Source organism: Lissotriton helveticus, chromosome 6 (assembly GCF_964261635.1).
Source record: "Lissotriton helveticus chromosome 6, aLisHel1.1, whole genome shotgun sequence".
Classification (NCBI taxonomy): domain Eukaryota; kingdom Metazoa; phylum Chordata; class Amphibia; order Caudata; family Salamandridae; genus Lissotriton; species Lissotriton helveticus.
Genome location: NC_136067.1, coordinates 851,387,157 through 851,410,773, shown reverse-complemented (window position 1 = coordinate 851,410,773; position 23,617 = coordinate 851,387,157). Strand labels below are relative to the sequence as shown.

Here is a 23,617-nt window from a genome sequence, read left to right as displayed (position 1 = left end):
TCGCAGGCCGCCACAGCGCACCGGGCAATAACGACAAGGTGCACCGGGGGGAGGCGAGGCGCAGGGCACACACCAATCCTCCGGCCCAGCCGCCCTGGGGTCAATCCTGAGTGCTGACAGTACCCTAGGCGGGTCCGCACCACCCACGCTGAATCATTCGGCGGAGGGGGGCACGACCCGGACAGCGCAATTCACGACAGCTCCTGCAACCAGCGGCGCCCAACCTCTCGCCCGCGGGGCACGAAAGTCTGGCTCTGCCCACGCGGGACCCGCTGCCCCACCTCATCACAGTACCAACTAAGGGCACATCCTAAGCCTACTCCGTGACACAAAATGTGTGGCAGGGGGACACGGGGTCAACAGACATTGAAGCTGGGCAAATTCGCCTGCACCAAGGACCCACCGGACAACCCAAGAGGGGACGCACAACGACCATCACCCCAGCCAGTCGAAGCCTCAAATGACACTGATAAGGTCACCCTACAGGACGTGATGGCAACCCTAAAAGTGATGCAAACCTCAATGGGCACCATATCGACGGACGTGTCCCTGATAAGGGCGGACCTAGCGAAGATATCTGATCGACTCGGAGAAGTGGAAAAGACCACTACAGGATTAGTAGGGGACACGTCTGACCTACAACGTAGGGTTCTACAACTAGAGAAGGATAATACCGCAATGAGGGCCAAGTTGGACGATCAAGAAGGACGCTCTCGGCGCAATAACGTCTGCCTGATAGGTGTACCGGAGACGGAGGGCGGCCCAGCCCTGGACCTCTACATAGAGGACCTAATACAAAACCAGCTCAAACCCAGGGGACTGTCCAACTATTTCTCGGTGGAGCGGGCCCACCGAGTACCTGGAGGAAAGGCTAAACCGGGAGCTCCGCCTCGCCCCATTTTGGGGCGCATCTTCAATTTTAGAGACCGGGACGCCATCTTACAGGCAGCTCGAACGCGCCCACCGCTCCAAAATTGACAATTCTGAAATTAACTTTTATCCGGACTACACAGCAGCAGTGGCCCAACAAAGGAGGGGATTCACAGATGTGAAAAAAGAAATGCAGGCTCGTGAACTCAAATACTTGATGATCTTCCCTGCGAAACTCCGCGTCGAATCGGAAGGGAAAACCTGTTTTTTTGAATCACCGCGAGACGCCCAGGATTGGCTCGAGGGCTGGAGACCGGCCAGAGGAGCCAAGAATCGTGACTCCAGGCGGAATATCGACAACAGGAGCTCACAGAGGTCCGACGAAACCGAATAGACAGGAATAGTCCCACTGCAAACGCTGCAACGTACTCCCCACTTTCCACAGTGAATACAGGTTAATTGACTTTGTACTATGAACATGAGCAACGACAGACTGAGGGACTGCCCACGGCTGAAGACCTACTTGGTCATACTCATACTTGTCGAACTTGGTAAGATTTGAATCGCAGGTGAGGGACGTCCTGCAGGTAAGAAACCCTAATCTAAAAGAAATTGCATGACATTCCCAGAGAGGGGGACTCAAAACAGATCACAGAAGTCTCACCCCCACGAACACTGCTCAAAAGTTGGGACTTTAAGCACTCTGCTCAGTTGGGGAGGTGGACGGTTCTTTGTCCACCTGGCAGGGAGGCAGGGAGGGGGGCATGGGGTTTGCACATGATGTATTTGTTATGTTCTTGTTTCATGTTTATGCCGGAGTGAGGGGGACAGCGCTGAAATGGCTGAGGTCATTCCTCAGCGAACGCACCTTTCAGGTCTGGGAAGGGGGCGCACGATCGGCATCCACCCACCTCCATTGTGGTGTACCTCAGGGCTCCTCCCTGAGCCCTACATTATTTAATGTATACATGGCCCCACTGGAGGATGTGGTGGCTCCTTTTAACATCAAGATCGTGAGCTACGCCGACGATACTCAGTTGGTGTTCGCCCTCTCACAGACCAAGGATAATTCCCAGGTGCTGCATTCCTGCCTATCCAAAGTCCATTCGTGGATGGGGGACTCAGCACTCAAGCTTAATGGCTCTAAAACGGAGATAATGCTGATGGGAATGAAAAAACCCTCACTCCCCTGCGCGGCCTGGCCCAGCTGCCTGGGATCCCCCCCATACCCAAGACCGAGATTAAGAGCCTGAGTATCTGGCTGGAGCAAGATCTCTCCTTTAGGACACAGGCCTCCAAACTAGCTGGTGTCTGTTTTGGTCTCCTCCGATCGGTGCGCAAAGTGCTGCCTCTGATTCCTTTTTCATCTCGGAAGTTGCTAATCCAGGGTCTGATCATATCTAGATTAGACTTTAGTAATGCTATCTACCTGGGTGCCCCTGAGATTACTCTGAACAAACTCCAGCAAGTTCAGAATGCGGCGGCACGAATGCTTTATAACATCCCAATGTCACGATCGGCCAAACCAGCACTGAGGGCACTGCACTGGTTGCCAGTGCGAGAAAGGGTTAAATTTAAATCTCTCTGCCTGGCACATAAAATCCTGCAAGGCAAAGACCCGCCCGCCCTCCAAAAGATGGTGACCCCATATAAAGCGAGTAGAACTCTTCGCTCTGATCAACAACATCTAATTGTGGCCCCTAGGGTCAAAAAGGTCCGATCAGGAGGAAGAAGATTCTCCGTAAATGTTGCAACCCTCTGGAACTCACTCCCCCTAGGTTTACGTTCGGAGCCTTGTCTCCTACGTTTTCGTAAAAAACGGAAAACTCTTCTCTTCTGCTAAACTATTGGACCTCGTTTCTTTGCTCTGTTACTCTGTCAGGTGAAGCGCTGGGATGCTCCAGGGTAACCATGCGCTGTACAAGACTGTTATAATAATAATAATAATGTTTATGGCTTGGATAGCTCACGCAAGTATGCATACTAAACTTAATTTGGTTTTATTGCGCTCATTAAGACACGATGCCTCAACCGAGGCCAGCCTGCGATATACATCCACCACTCGCTCTAGACGTTTCACCCACCTCACGAAACGATGGCCAGGCAACCGGACTCACCCCCCGGGCATCGGCTTGCCATCGACCTTGACACTGCCATACTCCGTACCTCTACGGACACACCTGCATATTAGACGCTATGGGAGATACCGAATTATTGATTCCTAATTCCCAATCACATAAATTAACCTCCCCCTCGTTAACAGTTATCTCCTGGAATGTGAACGGACTGGGTCATAAAATTAAACGGGGGCTGGTCCTACAATACTTAAAACGGAGAGCACCCACAATAGTCCTTCTACAAGAAACACACCTTACGGGTACAACTAGCCAGGCACTAAACCGATGGGGCTTCAAAATGGTTGTACACGCCGAGTTTTCCTCCGGATCCCGAGGAGTCGGTATCCTCGTCAATAAGAATGCACCATTAATAATCAAACACACTTGGGCAGACGACCAAGGACGCTTTGCGGCAGTCACATGTCAATGGGAAGGGCGGGATTACAATATTCTCACGGTATATGTCCCATCACTACATCCAGGAACATTTCAGCATCTAGGGAACTACCTCTGGAACTACCGGTAGGGAACCTAATCATAGGGGGTGATTTTAATGCTGTACTTAATGCAGCAATAGACCGCCAACCTCCCCGGGAACAGTCTAGGCCATGCCACCTCTTTAAAAAATTTCAAGATGCAATGGGGCTGGTAGATATGTGGAGGATTAAACACCCAACTGACCACTGCTACACGTTTCACTCGGGAGCACACAACAGTCTCTCCCGAATAGATTATATACTGACACTGGCAGTACCCCCTGAAATGATACTCTCCATAGAACATCTACCGAGAGGGATATCGGACCACTCCCCAGTACAGCTGGAATACACCACACAGCCCGCGAGGCGACAGAGAATCTACCCAATCGACCCGGGATATTTGAAAAATCACAAAATCGCTAAAGCTTTAAACACTGCAACTACACACTACTTCGAAGAAAACTTAACATCAGTTGAACCCCCGTCAATCCTCTGGGAAGCATATAAAACGGTCATTAGAGGACAAGCTATCTCCACTATTACGAGACATAAAAGGACCCAAAGGGAGACCATCGAAGCATTAGAAGCAACCGTTCTTGCGGCGGAACTAGCTCACGCCACAGATGATACTGCGCGAACACTCACCCTAACCTCGCGCGAATACAGGGCATACGCAGAAGAAATGGCCAAACTTAGACACACTGACACCCTACACAGAATCTATGAGCTTGGAGATAAAACCGGGAAAATGCTAGCCTGGCTTGAGAAGAAAGACAGAGCGGACAGGTGGGTAGCACAGCTTACACTCTCTGATGGTACACACACTACCTCCCCCCAAAGTCGAGGAACTAGCCTCATATTATGAACAGGTGTACACTGCCCGTTGCGGGGTGACAGAAGACGACAGTACAAGATTCCTAGAGGACATACCACTTATAACTCCATCCCAAGAGGACGCCCAAACCCTAGAGGATGACCTAACGATAGAGGAACTGGGGAAGGCACTAGCAGCCCTGCACACAGGCAAAGCAATGGGGCCGAACGGCCTACCGGTAGAACTATATAAAACGATGGCCCGGCAACTCCTCCCTCACATGCTCCCCATGTATAATGACTGCCTAACACGAGGTATTTTAACAGAGGATCAGCGATTAGCCACTATTGTCGCTATCCATAAACCTGACAAACCACCTGACCAAACGTCTTCATATCGTCCGATTTCACTAATGAACACCGACGCCAAAGTTTTGGCGAAACTGTTGGCAATACGACTACAACCACACCTCACTACCTTAATCCACCCGGACCAATCGGGCTTCATGCCCGGAAGGAATAAGTCACTTAACCTGCGACGTCTTAATGGAGTGCTTCACCGTATCCCACTACTACGGGAGGACGCAGCCATCCTGTCCTTAGACGCAACCATGGCGTTCGACCTCGTGGAATGGCCCTTTCTATTTGCAGTGCTCCGGAAGATGGGTTTTGGCCCCAAATTTTGTACTTGGATTAAATTACTCTACACAGCCCCCTTAGCCCAGGTAGTTGCCAATGGCCACACTTCACGTACGATTACACTGGGTCGTGGTACAAGACAATGGTGCCCGCTGTCCCCGCTCCTATTCGCGCTCATACTAGAACCGCTAGCGGTGATAATACGCACGGAACCGCTGATCCGTGGGAGCCAGACTGGGAGGACCGTATATCCCTATACGCCGATGACGTACTGATTTATTTAATGTCCCCAACTACATCCCTGATCACCCTACTAGCCATCCTTGAGAAATATAAAGAAGTGTCAGGCTACACGATTAATCGGACAAAGTCGCTCCTATACATACTGCACGGTCAAATGCCCACACTACCTCCCACATGCACGGTACAGACAGTGACCAGGGGGTTCCGATATCTCGGAATCTATGTCACACCAAACGACTCAATTTTTATGGAAGAAAATTTGTCAAAACCCCTACAGAGGCTCAAGGCGGATGTGAAACATTGGCGGTCCCTTCCACTGACATTGTTGGAAAGGGCAGCACTCTTTAAAATGCTTTCACTTCCACGATTTCTCTACGCACTACAAAATACCCCTTTTCTGATCCCGCACACTTATTTCAAAGCAATAGACGCAGAAATTTCCTCATTGTTATGGGACGGAAAACCAGCTCGTAGAGCCCATGCCAAACTTATCCGTAGCTGGTATGACGGAGGGATCGCATTACCAAGTGTTAAACTATACTACTGGGCTGCTCAGCTAACAGTCATCAATCAATGGCTACACACTCCACACCAGGATCCGGCCTACAGCCTTGACAGAACTGTCCTTCCCGCAGACAAACTGATGAAAGCCCTCTACACCAACAAACGAGGCATACGCTCACAGGCCCAACGGCCCATACTGTCAAGATATGGCACACAGCTCAGAGAGCCCTAGGATGGGAGGGGGTACTCACGCTTGCCACCCCGCTCTGGGACACACGGAGCCTCTGTACCTTAGCTAACACTAAAGGTTTTAGGCAGTGGGATCTAATTGGGATCTCCAAGATAGGGGATATGTGGAGCCGGGGAGCGATCATCACATTCGAAGCCTTAAAAGAAAAATACGGGATGGCGGATACTGAGCTCTATCGCTATACACAAATCCGACATGCGTTGCAAGGGGCCATCCCGATAGGCACCACACTGGCTGACTCCTCCCCCTTGGAAGATAGGCTCCTAACTGAGCATCTCCCCAAAAAAGCAATATCCCTCACATATCGTAAACTGCTAAACAACCTTCAAGACCCCACGGTAGTACTTCGGAGTAAATGGGAGGCGGAACTAAGGGATATAGATGATGAGGACTGGTTACATGCACTGGCTTCTGCAAGAGACGCCTCAATCCCTTCCAGGTTAAAACTTGTACAACTAAAGATACTACATAGAGTATACTATCCACGCACCCTTTTACACAAACTGGGACTTATTCCGGAGCCTAACTGCTTGAGAGGTTGCGGTATCCAGGGAACGTTCTACCACACACTGTGGGATTGTCCTAAAATACAAACATACTGGGCACAACTCATGTCAGAAATCTCGGAAGCTAGTGGGGTAGAACTACAACCTGAACCAAGGTGCTGTATATTGAATATATGGTCGCCCACAGATCTTAATAGAGGGCTGCAGACATGGGCATGGCTCTGGCAAAACGGAATATTGCTAGGAAATGGGGGTCTAACCTAATACCTACAAGAACGCAATGGGGGAGTGATATGGATGCGGCGATGGTGGCAGAAAGGGAGGTCTATGTACACAGAGGATGCCCCAAAAAATGGTCCAAAATATGGGGGAAATGGAATGAATATCGAGGTAATATATGTGAACCCCCGCAAGAATTGTCTGACCCAGAGACAAGCCCATAGGATGGAATACAAACTACGCTGTCTAATATATTGATGTTGAGTCCCATGGGGGGGAAAAACCCCTGAACGAACTGGAATACGAATGTATTACTGATTTGCTGAGGACCTACTTACGAATACGCACCATGTACAAGACTACCACTTAATGGTATTACCATCTAATGGCCATTGTATATAGTGAGGACACCGGTACACTATTGTCTACTAAAGAGCGAGAAACGATGTAAAGTAATGATCATTGCTACGAGTAATAATTTTTTGTATGTATATAAGGATGAATACACTACCCATGTCTGTATTGATGTACTGCTAAAAAGCCAATAAAATTGTTTTTTTTTTTTTAAAGTAGAAAGGCAAAATGCAGCCTTGTTTGCTGCCTCTGTGTAGATCTTTGCTGGCACGGACACTTGCTTGGTACTCTTATTTTGACCCATGTGTTAGTATAGACTAGAGGCTCATTATGGCTGACAAAAGGCGAGATTGGATGCCCCATGCCAATAGTTTGCCAACAGCAAAATTGTATCCGCTTCATCAAAGGCTGTGGCAAAGTCAATAAATGCACTGTAAGGGAGCCTGCACCCTTTGTTGTTGCGCGTTTGAGCAGTGCCAATATACATAGCAGATTTCTACTGTTGACTTGTCGCCCATGCTCCTCAGAACCTGCTGCTCCCGCCCTTCCACACGGTTATAAACATTTTTTTATATAATAATTTTTGGAAGCCTTGTCAGCTGCCCTTTGCTGATGTTTGCGCTACAAACAGTTCTGTCGGGTAAAAGAATTTTCCGCAAGGGGAAACGTAAATAATGTTTTTCATTAAAGTGATCCCTTCAACATGTGGGAAACTTCTCCTGACTCAATTAATACAAATCTTTAATGAAAACAATATATTAAAACCTCTGATGCAACACAAACATCAACTTATGTTTTAAATATATTATTTTTTACATATCAAAACATATCTCTTTTCATATTTTTCTTTTCAACAGCTGTCCTGAAAACATAAAGAACAATACATCACATTAACATATACATAGAAATCTCCCATTGATCACATACACAAACATGAGATCCTGGAACCACATATAACCATAATGTCCAAAACGTTTTCCTTCAGTGTATCCTAATATCTTAATTACATATTCCATGGATAGCTGACATAGGGCATAACGTAATGTCGTTGACGTTTCGATCCTGTGTTTTAAGTGTTATTGACCTCTACATCATGGCGGATCTTTCTCAGGACTAAAACAGACCAAAGGGCAACCTTGAACGTATTCAAAGAAAGACACATTTGACGTGTCCAGAACAGTTTCCATTAGTTATGTACCATGACATCTCAGCCCACAGCCGGGGTTCACTCGATGTGGGGATGGGGTTTACTTGTCTTGATCAGTCGGGAGAACTTTTCCACATGTTGAAGGGATCACGTATAGGCCCTTTGAGTATTTAATGTTTTTTGAAAACCATTATATACAATTCCCCTTGAGGAAATGTATTTTACCCGACAGAACTGTTTGTAGCTCATAGCTGTATACCCAGGTTATGAGGGACATGGGGTAACCCCATTATTTTTAATGGTGCCATTTGCTGGCGTGGTGCTCCCATTTGTGAAATGCACTTTCATATGCGTTTTACATTCATTTTTTTAAATTTATGTCTCCAAATGGTGTCTGCCACCTGTGCACAGTAAATAAAAATAAATAACTAAATGACAGCCACTTCATGCCTTCGCTGTTATGGTGACGCGTGTTTGCACGTGTCGTCATGTTAGGCCGCCATAGTCATGATCTGTACATTTTTTTTAAACATATATTTTATTATTTTCAAAACAAGGTATAGCACAGTTAGTACATATTAGGGTCATGGTCCGGGACCAAAGTATATATAGTGTCCTAAGATTACAATATTACATTGCCAGAAATTTTTGAGTAGCAATTGACATTATTAGTTCTGTATAACGATTAAACGTACTAAACAAAACACCAATCCCTCCCTCCTCCCTGGCATTAGTTAGCTAGAAAGACCCACCCACTCCTAGACTCATTGTAGTTAAATCATTACATATACATATCCGCTGAAACTTAAAACAAAACAAACCTTTAGGTCAAGTTTGGTATTCCTACAAAATATATACGTATGAGGGTCCTAATGGGGTCTGCAGCGAAGGTTCAGCAGACACAAATTGTTCCATCATATCCCATTCCATGGCTATCGGAGCTTTCCTAAGGCCTCTGTTTTCCTCTCTACGTAACGCCATACTTTTGGCCCTCACCATTTGCACTACTTCAATATGCCATGTTAGTACTGACGGAGGCTGCTGCGATTTCCATCTCATTGTGATGGATTGTTTGCCTATATTAATAAGCATTAAATTGGCAAACCTGTGTTGCGTCCCCTGTGATTTGCATTTTTTACAAAGCCCCAATATACAAAATTCCACTTAATTTTTCCCTATTCCTGGTGTTACCTCCTAAAGGAGTTCATAAACCATTTCCCAGAAGAATGACAATTTTGCTCATTCCCAGATCATATGGAGCAGACCTGACTGCTGTGTATGACATCTAGGACAGGTGTCTACCATACCCGGAAACATTTTACTCAATCTGTGTGAGGTCAGGTAGACTCTGTGTACCAACATAAATTGAATTAACTTACATTTAGGAATATGTGACACTTTTTTGGGGTATTCAGATATTTTCTCCCATTCATTGTCTGTCATATCGTGACCTAGAACTGCTGCCTATTTATCTCAGAGCTCTTTCTAGTGAGGTTTTTGCGTGTGTTCGGATGCTGCTATAGAGCCATTTCGTTAAGTGTCTCCCGTTCCCCACGAGGTACGTCATGTGTATTTATGCATGTGTTTGTGGCTCCGTGCAATCCGGTGGCTAGGTGCTTCTCATATATCTGCTTATTCTAGCATGTAGTATATAAAGCAAGTTAGGAACTCCCTGCTCTCTTACAAATACATTATGATCTAGAAGTGTGTTATCAGCAAACAGCATAACCACCGTCTTTACTGCTTCCTCAGTCCATTTAGTCAGTTGCCTAGAGGAAATTACACCGGTCGGTGTGGGGCTCCCCATCCGAGGGAAATTAGGGGCATATGTGTTTAGCCCTTTCCTGTAGCGGATAGCCTTTTTCTAGTATATCATAGCCACCTTTAACAATGGGGGTGCTGATCGAGGAAGCCTACTATTATTGGGGAGTAATAACATATGCAGCGCTCCCTTTTCCCACGCTGGCTGTGTCATGCCAATTTCTTGCAAATGGCGTCCGGCAGTCCAATAGGACAGCCATTGCAGTTGACTGGCATAGCAATATGCCTGGAAATCTGGGACACCCAAGCCACCCTGGTCAGTTTTAAGCTGCGGTATAGGGAGCCTGACTGTCCATCGTCCCTTACCCTATATCAGTTCACTAAGTAGTGTATTAATTGTTTTGAATATATATGTTGCGATTATAACTGGTATTGTAGTGAAAATCTAAAGCAGTCTGGGGAACATGACCATTTTAGATCTAGCCACTCTACCTGCCACGGAGATTGGCAGCGAAGTCCAGAAGGAGATTTGTGATCTAAGAGTTTTAATCGCTCGGTTCAAATTACCGTCCAATAGGTCTTGGGGTTTCCTGTAAATCTGAATACCCAAATATTTAAACGTGACGGGCGCCACAGGGAATGACCAGTGTCCAAATTCAACTGAGTCCATAGAGTTGGAGTCATGGAAGTAATAGGCAGTAGATTTGGTTTCATTAATTGCTAGGCTAGACCATGTTTGGAATTGTTGGAATGTTCCAGGGAGAGGGTTGTTGGGCCCTTGAAGATCATTAAGATACAGAATAATGTTGTCAGCGTAAGCTGAGTGGACATGAGTGGTGATCCCCAAACTGATGCCCCTCTCCCTCACTGCCGTTCGCACCTTAATAGTCAGCAGCTCCAGTGCCAATACAAAAAGCAGGGGAGTCAAAGGGCATCCTTGCCTTGTGCCTCTGGCCACCGAGTATGGCCGAGAAATGTGTGTCCCAGTTCGGGCTCGTGCCCATTGGATATAGCCTTGGGGGATGCCAAATAGTGAGAGAGCTCATAACATATAATCCCAATGAAGGGTATCTAATGCCGGTCTAAGGTCCAACGATATGCAGCCCGCCATAGCATTGTCTGAAGACGTTGAGGAGATTATGTTGTGTAATCGCCTGATATTTAGGGAAGTGCTTCTACCTTGAACAAAACCACATTGATCAATGTGTATTAAGCTTGGTAGGTATTGTTGTATCATGCGAGCCAGAATTTTACTAAGGATTTTGTAATCCGTATTTAGTAAAGAAAGAGGCCGTACCCTGTCATATCTTTTGGGTCTCTACCTGGTTTCTGCAAAGATGTCACTAAAGCTTGTCTCGTAGCAGGGGGCAAAGCTCCAGTTTCTAAAGCTGTGTGGTAAAGCTTTTCAATGTGGGGGCCAGGTGTGTTTAGAAGGACACGTAGAATTCTGCGGGTAGACCATCCAAACCTGGGGTTTTATTACGTGGCAGGTCTTTAATTGCTGAGCGGATTTGAGCTGTTGTAATTGTGGCAGCCAATTCGTCTTTCTGTGCACTGGCGAGCTGTGGGAACTCCAGGCCATCTAAAAAAGTATTTAACTCCCCTTCCTGTAGTGCCAGCAGAACCTTATATAATAGTTCATAACATTTCTGAAATGCCTTATGAATGTCTAATTGTGAGGTTACTGTACGTCCCTCAATTGTAGTGATCTCAGTTATAGGAACAACGCTGGGGGCATCACGTATAATTCTCGCTAACATGGTACCTGCTCTGTCTGCCTCAGCTTGTTGCCTTAGTGTGTATGTGCGGTAGTCTATTGTTCTTAACTTTCCAAGTAAGTCTGCATGTTTTATATGCGCATCTTGCAGAGCCTCTTTGTGTGTATCATCTAATGCTGCAGCAGATTCTAGCTCACCTAGATTGTCTTCAAAGTCTCGCAATTCTTTGTCCACCATGATTCGGACCCCCGCTTTAGTACTAATGTCCACTACACGGATAACTGTTTTAAATGCCTCCCATTCCACTTGTCGCGAACTGGCAGTGTTGGCATTTTCTGTTATTTTGTTGTGTGTTATTGCTGTAGATAGTGTTGTGGTACACACGGTCTTCCAGTGAGACTGTCTGTAGCCGCCATGTCGGTCCCGGTGCGGGGATCTTGCCCCATTCTAATACCAACGCTAATGGATTGTGGTCTGAAAAAGTTTTCCCAAGATATGTTGCAAGGGAAACGTTTCCAAGCAGAGAAACAGAACAGAACACCCTGTCTATACGTGTGTATAACATATGTGTGGGGAGTAATATGAGTATTCCCGGCTCACTGGGTTGTGGATTTGCCAAGCGTCCCTGAGTGTCCATCCCTCTGCCCAGCCCATCAATGCCTCGGCTTGCTTCCGACTGGCAGCACCCGCTAGAGGTGGATGGGAAAGATCTATGTCTACATTTAGAATTGCATTAAAATCTCCTCCAATCACCCAAGGATACTCTTCTCAGCCCGACAGTATTGTGTTCAATATCCCCAGAAATGTATCCTGATCTGTATTGGGGGAATATACACTTCCCAATATCGGAGGTTCCCCATAAAGTGTTCCACGGAGAAGCACATATCTGCCATACATATCTACTTTCTGTTCCAACATTACGGATGGAGTTCCACTCCTGATCCAAATGGTGGCCCTCCTAGCAAATACTGAATAAGATGTGCTGAACTGCTGTCCCCGCCACTTTTTCGGGAGCTTATTAGCTTCCGAGTGCGTCAAATGTGTTTCCTGTATGAAAACAATGTGTGCCTTCCTTCTGTTTAATTGTGCTTACATTCAATGCCTCTCATGGACAGACCCCATCCCTCTAACATTCCAAGTTAGGATCTTGTATTTCACGGACGTTACCATACCTCAAATTGTGTTGCCTAGTCTAGCACGGGCTCGGCGGTAAGCGTTATAGATACAGAAAGCGAGTCTAGTAGAACTAAGACCAACCGATAATAATAGGTTCCCTCTTTTAACAACAGAGGACCAAACCATGGTTATTAAGAAAACCATTAAAACTACCAAAGCAAATGAGATTGCAGTGTCATGATCCATACATCTCCATGATTATTTTTGGTTTAAAAAATATATTTTTGCTAGTGCATTGATCACTTAATTTCTTTCTTCCATGGTTTGTTCACACCTAGTCGTCTTTTAATTTGCCAGCTTGGAATTCAAACGACAATAGTATGAACAATGGCCTGTGCCATGAGTACTCAAATTTGGAACCATAGTCCACTGTCGTTTTGCCTTTCTATGCCTGCTTTGTGACATGGGTATCTTTCAGTTTCACCTAAGGAGAGACTGCGATGTGCTTGCAGCTTTATCTTTTAAAAATATTGGTGGATTTATGTCTGCATTTGAATACTGTTGTCTTATTTAGGGCTTCTAGCAGATGGCCATCTTTCCCAGTTTATGTGAAGGATTATAGAAAGAAAGAGACCCCTTGCCACCAATATGTGTATTATTCCACGTGTGTTGTGTTGCTAAATGTTGGGTGGCCAAGGACAGCTGGAAAGTAGCCCACCGTTCTAGATCAGAGTGTGATGGAAATGCCAGCACGAAAGTCTAATCATTTGTGTGTGTTTTATTCCAGAATGGCGAGAGTTTTATGGTGCTGGATGAGCAGCGGTTTTCCAAGGAGATCCTTCCCAAATACTTCAAGCACAACAACATGGCGAGCTTCATCAGGCAGCTGAACATGTGTAAGACAGATCACCCACATTATCATTTACCTTTACCTGCTGTTTTAATAGATGAGATTATTTCATTCTTTCTGATAAACTTTACCAACCTTGTAATTTAACAATCAAATGCTTTATTAACGTGTTTTATGCATTTTCTCTTGTGTAGATGGATTCCGTAAAGTTCTGCATTTAGATTCCTGCGTGGTGAAAGTGGAACACGATGAGCCAATCGAATTTCAGCACCCTTATTTCAAACAGGGGCAGGAACATATGCTGGCACATATTAAAAGAAAGGTATTCTATCCGATGTTGGTTTAGCTAGGCCATGGAGCAACGTTTTAAATCTGTACATTGTATACATCTGTGTATTATACTTATCTTAAGCTTATCTTTGTGTTTCATTTGCAAAAGGCAATCGTGATTTACATGGTTATTCAAATGTCTAAAGCCCCGAGTTATTATCCCTATCACTGCAATATTTCACACTCTGTTCTGTAAATCCGTATTGGCTAATAGCATATAACAGACCACACTATCTGTTTGTGCTTTGTCCACTTATCTGCTTACATTTGTCCAGTCTTCCTTCTGACACACCTCCAGATTGACCACACCAGCAGGAATGAACAACACTGCATTTTATTTCCTTGCATTAGAGAGTTATACAAAATTAAAAGCCGTTGTTAGTTCTCCGACCTGCCATCACCTAGCCCCTTCTGCTCAGTACACCTTCTGCCTTCCATATTGCAGGTCCTAAACTGGCTTTGATAAACTAAATGTGCTATGTTTATCAGTTTGCAGAAGTACTGCTATCTAGGGCATTTAATTTGTCAACTTGGTGCCTTTTCATGGTTCATTGGCAGATACTTTGTGTTTTTCATGGACCCATGCATATTCCACAAGTCACTAACTTCAAGGAGTGTCAGTGTTTCATCTGGCAATTCTCTTCAGCTGACCTGAGCATACTGTTCCCTGTGTGATGAGTCCCATAAAATCCTGTGCATTTTATAATTCATTTTCGAAGTGGTCACCCAGACCCTGGTAGTACGTAAAGATCTTTGACCTACTCAACCTTGATGCATAGAAATAAAGAACGGAGCGTAACCTTTTTAAAAAATTTTTTTTCTAACCCCCATCCTTCCTGTCTAGATAACTTTTCTTGGTAAGCTGGCTTGGGAGAAAACTTTGTTGTTCTCGTTTCTTCAGTTGTAGCGATCTCATATGGACATTGACACTTGACCCCGAGTGCCCAGTGCCACTAAACACCACCGTTTTCTGTAAGTTGCGAGCACAGCCTTACACCTGAGAGGCGCTTCTTATGCTTTCCATTTCCTATTCCTAAAAAGACTCTGCAACATGGTTTTAGGAAGTTGCATACATTTCTTCATGCAGTGTGTAGGTCATTGGTGTGAGCTCAGCCATATAATAAAACATACTTTTCTGGAACTGGTTCCCTGCATGGTCTCTTCCTTGAGATTATAGATTGAGAAAAGATCCCAACAAATGATCCTATAAATGGCAGAAAATGAAGGGGCCTTGGTAAAGTGATCCTTGATTAGTTTAAAAACATCACTTTCTTGATCTCTGCATATTCCTCGAGATCCTTGATGGATCTGATTTCTGCGCACACAGGATTACCTGTGAAAGGGATGGTCCTCGAGCCTCTCATTAGAAGATAGAGAACCAAGCTGAGTTTGACCTCTTTTTTCCAATCCTCATTTTTTGTTTCTGACAAGCACTTCACTCTCTCAGGAATCCAGTTGCCGAAGGTCCTAGAGAGGTATGTGAAGTGATTCCAGAACTCTGTGCCCCTAATGGCTTTTGATGCTTTTGAGCACCAGTGCAGAATAAAGGTGCCTGTATTTTTGCTATCATTACTGGATATGGCACTGGTTACAGTTCCTGCTTCAGCTGCATTCACTTGCCTCAAGCACCAACTCTGACTTTCTAAATGGTTTCCCATACGGAGCCCACCCTTACATTCTCTGTCATTTCACGGGACACATTTGCTGTGTCCTACTGATCTTCTGCAGATTTATACACAGCTTATTAAGGTTCCACTTTTAAATAAGATCCATGCTTTCAAACTCTCTGATGTAAAGAGATATTCTTTTAAAGATTTCTCATTAACCTCTATCGATCTGTGTCTCTGATTCATTTGGGCTCCTCGCTGGCTACCAATCCTCATTTCAAGGACCCATGTCATTGGGACTCCAGTAGGGTCCTCCTCTAATGAGTGAGCCACATGTTTGTCAAGGTTGAAAAGGAGAAACCTGAGGACGACTCTCTCTTCCAAGTCTTCCCTTCACCTAAAAATTAGATTAAAGTCTAAGGATCTCGCCGTAAGTAAGAAAAGCTGTCTCAGCCCAAAGGACAAATCAAAAGTTGGCCATTCCATTAAAAGATGTGCTGATGGAGACTGAACATTTGACAGAAGTGTTATCAATCACTAGTAGTACATATTTTGGCTGAAAATTTAGATCTCTGTAGACCTCCTCACTACCTCTTGCCCATTCATGTGGTTTGGTGTGCTTGGGGCTCAGTAATTATTTTATTAATGTGTTTTTAGAAAGCACACTCCACCCAAGGGTGTCAGCACACTGCAATTTAACAAGGTGATTGTGCTCTTCAACAGTACTTAGAACAGTAAACCTTTCAAACACTGTTATAACCAACAGAGAGGAATCAAAATCTGAAGTACACCAATGAACGAGACAGTAAAGGTTAGGTTATGCACTTGAGAGATGGTAAAGCTACGGAAGGGTGGATAGGATTAGAAAGAAAATCGTATGTCATTGGGAAAAGAAGGCAGGGGGGACAGGTGTGTGAAGCAGGAGTGAAGAAAGAAGCTTGTGAGGTTAATTGGTGGGAAGAAAAGGAGGCAAAGTACGAAAGGTTCAAAGTAAATAGCGTAGATGTTGAAAAGCGAAAGGTTTTTTTTTTTAATTTTTTTTTTAATTTTTTTTTTTTATCCTCATATGTTTGATCAGTATATATGAGGAAGAAGAAGCGGTAGCTGTGTATTTTCTCACTTCCCAAACCAGAAAATACCCGCTCTCTCCGCTTGGGAGGAAGATGGTAACCATCACGGGATTCTCTTCTATACAAGCTTTACTCTTTCCTTCTTTTTTTTTTTTTCCCTCACAGGATTTTTTGACTCTCATGCTAGTATAACAATAGAAACGAGACCGTAGTGATGGCACAGAATGTCGCACTACCAATTCAATGTGTGGGATTGTAATTTCCCAAGTTCTATAATTACAGTCCTAAAAGAATGTTTATATTTCAAAAGAGGTGGTGCCAGTCAAGATAACAATAACATCCCACTACCACAGATGTCAGCAAATGACAAGATCCCAAGGGATCAGACAAGATGAGTTCACTACACAGTGATACCTCGGCACTCAATTATACGTTATTCATGGGAGCAAGTGCTACCATGAGAGAAATTATCTTAGCATGACCTTTATTCTAGAATCATGAATGACAAACAGCTATAATGCATCGTTCTAAAGATAAGGGCATAAAGAGAACATTCAAGGCAAACAGATGACTTTGTTAATTTAATGTCATTTTTTGGTAAACAAATTAGTCCATCCCGTGAAATTTCTGGTACAGTTTTACAAGGCTTTGATAGTAGGAATTCTTCCATACATATGTACAAATAAGAAATACAGTTGGCAGCCGACACGCGTTTCGTTACTCAAAAGTAACTTCCTCAAGGCTTTCCTGATATGAGCGAAAAAGAGTACATCCTATTCAGCTTGTAGATCGGTGAGATATGGAATTACCTTGATAAGCAAGAAGACGGAAGATTTTGGTGTGATCAAAATATCACCAGGGTCATGAATTAAGACTCAAGAATTTCTAGGTCTAAGGATCCAAAAAGTGTGAGCTAAGTAAGTATTTTCAACTTAGTATGAATATAATGGTTGATCTCAATAATTAGCTCCACAGTCAAAATGAGGGTCCCATGGGCCTCAAAATAAAGCGGTCAGTACCCGTTAAGACTTACAAAATAAAGTGTCTAGTAGAGACTTCGACTCGTCCTTAAATAATATAAAATGACGGTATCTTTGAAATTCCCCTTACAGAGGTTGGTATTGTTCCTATCCTTGTCACGATATAAGTCAGAAAGTGGGGATATGAGCTATGATATGCTCCGTAAATCAGCGGAGAGAACGGGCGTTGTGAGCTCTGATATGCTCTTATGTTAGTTGAGGCATTGTTTTACAAATACCAATGCGTCTCCGCATGAGCGCACTGCTCATGCGGAGACGCCTTGGTATTTGTAAAACAATGCCTCAACTCCGCTGATTTACGGAGCATATCATAGCTCATATCCCCACTCTCTGGCTTATATCGTGACAAGGATAGGAACAATACCAACCTCCGTAAGGGGAATTTCAAAGATACCGTCATTTTATATTAATTAAGGACGAGTCGAAGTTTCTACTAGACGCTTTATTTTGGAAGTCTTAACGGGTACTGACCGTTTTATTTTGAGGCCCATGGGACCCTCATTTTGACTGTGGAGCTAATTATTGAGATCAACCATTATATTCATACTAAGTTGAAAATACTTACTTAGCTCACACTTTTTGGATCCTTAGACCTAGAAATTCCGGAGTCTTAATTCATGACCCTGGTGATATTTTGATCACACCAAAATCTTCCGTCTTCTTGCTTATCAAGGGAATTCCATATATCACCGATCTACAAGCTGAATAGGCTGTACTCTTTTTCGCTCATATCAGGAAAGCCTTGAGAAAGTTACTTTTGAGTAACAAAACACGTGTTGGCTGCCCACTGTATTTCTTATTTGGACATATGTATGGAAGAATTCCTACTATCAAAGCCTTGTAAAACTGTACCAGAAATTTCACGGGATGGACTAATTTGTTTACCAAAAAATGACATTAAATTAACAGTCATCTGTTTGTCTTGGATGTTCTCTTTATGCCCTTATCTTTAGAACGATGCATTATAGCTGTTTGTCATTAATGATTCTAGAATAAAGGTCATGCTAAGATAATTTCTCTCATGGTAGCACTTGCTCCAATGGATAACGTATCATTGAGTGCCGAGGTATCACTGTGTAGTGAACTCGTCTCATGTTAGTATCACCAATCCGTCTAGGTATAAAACCTAGCTTTATGAGATTTTCCTGTGTTAACTGATTCTTAATAGTTGGATTGGTAATAAGCAAAAAGGCCACAATGAAAAACAAGCATTTACAATGCAATGGTCTCGGCATCATTCAAGGTAGAGCTATTGGCATTGCTCATGACATTTCTTGTTTTTCTTTAAATCATAAATAAATGGCATTGTCATTTACAATGGGCAACTGCAAGACTTTGTTTGTAATGTAAGCCATGCTTTCGCAGTACTGTTGAATTTCATTATCCTCGCCTTGTGCTAATTTTTCAGCCGTATATAGCGTGAGTTTTGTGGAATTAAGCATAGTTTAACCTACCTTTGTGTTTTGGAACCTTGTGTAACAAGACATGTGTTCAGCTGTTCTTTGTTTTAGCTCCTGTGTGTCAGTGCACCGTGTAAGCGCACAAGCATACCCTTCTCTCTCTGGAACAGTCACTCTGCACTCTGCCCTCAACAGCACTCTGCCCTCAACAGCACTCTGCCCTCAACAGCACTCTGCCCTCAACAGCACTCTGCCCTCAACAGCACTCTGCCCTCAACAGCACTCTGCCCTCCACAGCACACAGCACTCAACAGCACACAGCACTCAACAGCACACAGCACTCTGCCCTCGACAGCACTCTGCCCTCGACAGCACTCTGCCCTCGACAGCACTCTGCCCTCGACAGCACTCTGCCCTCGACAGCACTCTGCCCTCGACAGCACTCTGCCCTCGACAGCACTCTGCCCTCGACAGCACTCTGCCCTCGACAGCACTCTGCCCTCGACAGCACTCTGCCCTCGACAGCACTCTGCCCTCGACAGCACTCTGCCCTCGACAGCACTCTGCACTCGACAGCACTCTGCACTCAACAGCACTCTGCACTCGACAGCACTCTGCACTCGACAGCACTCTGCACTCGACAGCACTCTGCACTCAACAGCACTCTGCACTCTACAGCACTCTGCACTCTACAGCACTCTGCACTCTACAGCACTCTGCACTCTACAGCACTCTGCACTCTACAGCACTCTGCACTCTACAGCACTCTGCACTCTACAGCACTCTGCACTCTACAGCACTCTGCACTCTACAGCACTCTGCACTCTACAGCACTCTGCACTCTACAGCACTCTGCACTCTACAGCACTCTGCACTCAACAGCACTCTGCACTCAACTGCACTCTGCACTCAACTGCACTCTGCACTCAACTGCACTCTGCACTCAACTGCACTCTGCACTCAACTGCACTCTGCACTCAACTGCACTCTGCACTCAACTGCACTCTGCACTCAACTGCACTCTGCACTCTACTGCACTCTGCACTCTACAGCACTCTGCACTCTACAGCACTCTGCACTCTACAGCACTCTGCACTCTACAGCACTCTGCACTCTACAGCACTCTGCACTCAACAGCACTCTGCACTCAACAGCACTCTGCACTCAACAGCACTCTGCACTCAACAGCACTCTGCACTCAACAGCACTCTGCACTCAACAGCACTCTGCACTCAACAGCACTCTGCACTCTGCACTCAACAGCACTCTGCACTCTGCACTCAACAACACTCTGCACTCAACAGCACTCTGCACTCAACAGCACTCTGCACTCAACAGCACTCTGCACTCAACAGCACTCTGCACTCAACAGCACTCTGCACTCATCTGCACTCAACAGCACTCTGCACTCAACAGCACTCTGCACTCAACAGCACTCTGCACTCAACAGCACTCTGCACTCAACAGCACTCTGCACTCAACAGCACTCTGCACTCAACAGCACTCTGCACTCAACAGCACTCTGCACTCAACAGCACTCTGCACTCAACAGCACTCTGCACTCAACAGCACTCTGCACTCAACAGCACTCTGCACTCAACAGCACTCTGCACTCAACAGCACTCTGCACTCAACAGCACTCTGCACTCAACAGCACTCTGCACTCAACAGCACTCTGCACTCAACAGCACTCTGCACTCAACAGCACTCTGCACTCTGCACTCAACAGCACTCTGCACTCAACAACACTCTGCACTCTGCACTCAACAGCACTCTGCACTCAACAGCACTCTGCACTCAACAGCACTCTGCACTCAACAGCACTCTGCACTCAACAGCACTCTGCACTCAACAGCACTCTGCACTCAACAGCACTCTGCACTCAACAGCACTCTGCACTCAACAGCACTCTGCACTCAACAGTACTCTGCACTCAACAGTACTCTGCACTCAACAGTACTCTGCACTCAACAGTACTCTGCACTCAACAGCACTCTGCACTCAACAGCACTCTGCACTCAACAGCACTCTGCACTCAACAGCACTCTGCACTCAACAGCACTCTGCACTCAACAGCACTCTGCACTCAACAGCACTCTGCACTCAACAGCACTCTGCACTCAACAGCACTCTGCACTCAACAGCACTCTGCACTCAACAGCACTCTGCACTCAACAGCACTCTGCACTCAACAGCACTCTGCACTCAACAGCACTCTGCACTCAACAGCACTCTGCACTCAACAGCACTCTGCACTCAACAGCACTCTGCACTCCTCACTCAACAGCACTCTGCACTCTGCACTCAACAGCACTCTGCACTCTGCACTCAACAACACTCTGCACTCTGCACTCAACAGCACTCTGCACTCTGCACTCAACAGCACTCTGCACTCAACAGCACTCTGCACTCAACAGCACTCTGCACTCAACAGCACTCTGCACTCAACAGCACTCTGCACTCAACAGCACTCTGCACTCAACAGCACTCTGCACTCAACAGCACTCTGCACTCAACAGCACTCTGCACTCAACAGCACTCTGCACTCAACAGCACTCTGCACTCAACAGCACTCTGCACTCCTCACTCAACAGCACTCTGCACTCCTCACTCAACAGCACTCTGCACTCCTCACTCAACAGCACTCTGCACTCCTCACTCAACAGCACTCTGCACTCCTCACTCAACAGCACTCTGCACTCCTCACTCAACAGCACTCTGCACTCTGCACTCAACAGCACTCTGCACTCTGCACTCAACAACACTCTGCACTCAACAGCACTCTGCACTCAACAGCACTCTGCACTCAACAGTACTCTGCACTCAACAGCACTCTGCACTCAACAGCACTCTGCACTCAACAGCACTCTGCACTCAACAGCACTCTGCACTCAACAGCACTCTGCACTCAACAGCACTCTGCACTCAACAGCACTCTGCACTCAACAGCACTCTGCACTCAACAGCACTCTGCACTCAACAGCACTCTGCACTCAACAGCACTCTGCACTCAACAGCACTCTGCACTCAACAGCACTCTGCACTCAACAGCACTCTGCACTCAACAGCACTCTGCACTCAACAGCACTCTGCACTCCTCACTCAACAGCACTCTGCACTCCTCACTCAACAGCACTCTGCACTCTGCACTCAACAGCACTCTGCACTCTGTACTCAACAGCACTCTGCACTCTGCACTCAACAGCACTCTGCACTCTGCACTCAACAGCACTCTGCACTCTGCACTCAACAGCACTCTGCACTCTGCACTCAACAGCACTCTGCACTCTGCACTCAACAGTACTCTGCACTCAACAGTACTCTGCACTCAACAGCACTCTGCACTCAACAGCACTCTGCACTCAACAGCACTCTGCACTCAACAGCACTCTGCACTCAACAGCACTCTGCACTCAACAGCACTCTGCACTCAACAGCACTCTGCACTCAACAGCACTCTGCACTCAACAGCACTCTGCACTCAACAGCACTCTGCACTCAACAGCACTCTGCACTCTGCACTCAACAGCACTCTGCACTCTGCACTCAACAGCCTCGCACTGGGCTGTCCGACAAACAAAGTTGAAAAGAACGTAAGAAAAATGTGCCGATATTTCAAATATACATCTATGCACTTCCAAAAACACAATATCTGTATTATTAGTCTAAGCATTTGAAAATAACTTAACATTTGCATTGTGCCCTATCATAATTTAGTATCTGGGCACATCATGTCCACAGTCGACAAACTTTCCCTATTAAAAAATAAGCAGAAAAAGCCTCGTAGTTTGAATGAATACCCTGTTCTCCACACATCCATTAAACTCAATAGTCCTCGTTAAATTAAAAAAAACACATTCTTATCGTTATCAAGTGAAAAAAACATGAAATGCCATCCCTCGCTGTCTGCTCACTGAAAGAGGCGCTGTACAGCTTCAATGGGAGCTGGTGCCAAGGGTATCCGGGCTGTGGTGCCGGTCGGGGCTGATGGACCCTCGGAGATAGGGGAGCATCAGAGACACAGCGCTGAATACAAGGAGATCTCACCTCACTAGTATGGAAGGGCTCACTAAAGCTGATCTGTACTGGTAGTGCTGGTAGCAGTTTCATTAAGGCTTGAAGAACTGTCAGCAAGTGGTGATGACTGAAAAGTTTCTGTTTTCCTTCTCATTGAAGACACACCACCAAGACTGGCTACATTGCCGTTCACACACTGTAAACATTAACCACTGGCCACGCTGCACTAAGACTCCTCCTCCCCCTGCTCCCTTCATGTCTTCACAAACATTTGCTCACACTGGACCTATCCTCTTTCGATCAGTCATATCTACTTGTTTTATATGAGTATTGTATGAATGTTTTGTTTATTGTGTCAGTACACACTCGAAATGCAATTTTTGCAGCCCATAAATCATTTGCATTTCACGACCTTTCACGGCGCGCACATTACAGGCACACTGAAGTGTATATCTAATTCCAAACATTTGAATTTAGGGGGAGATATAAAACCTGACAGGACATCACAGCTCCAGCGAGAAGGAGAGCAGCTGTAAATGGAGCCAGCGCGCGCTGAAATAACAAACA

The 23,617-nt window shown here is 45.5% G+C and overlaps 1 protein-coding gene across 2 annotated transcripts in view; it reads left to right on the top strand.

Moving 5' to 3' along the window:
- LOC144763143 (heat shock factor protein 2-like) overlaps positions 1–23,617 on the top strand; it is a 406,222-nt gene that overhangs the window by 174,411 nt on the left and 208,194 nt on the right. For both annotated transcript variants that reach the window (XM_078648463.1, XM_078648462.1), the window contains exons 2-3: positions 13,524–13,632; positions 13,781–13,908. In XM_078648463.1, the coding sequence (XP_078504589.1) occupies positions 13,539–13,632; positions 13,781–13,908 (222 nt within the window). In that variant the 5' untranslated portion in view covers positions 13,524–13,538. The remainder of the gene's footprint in view (positions 1–13,523; positions 13,633–13,780; positions 13,909–23,617) is intronic.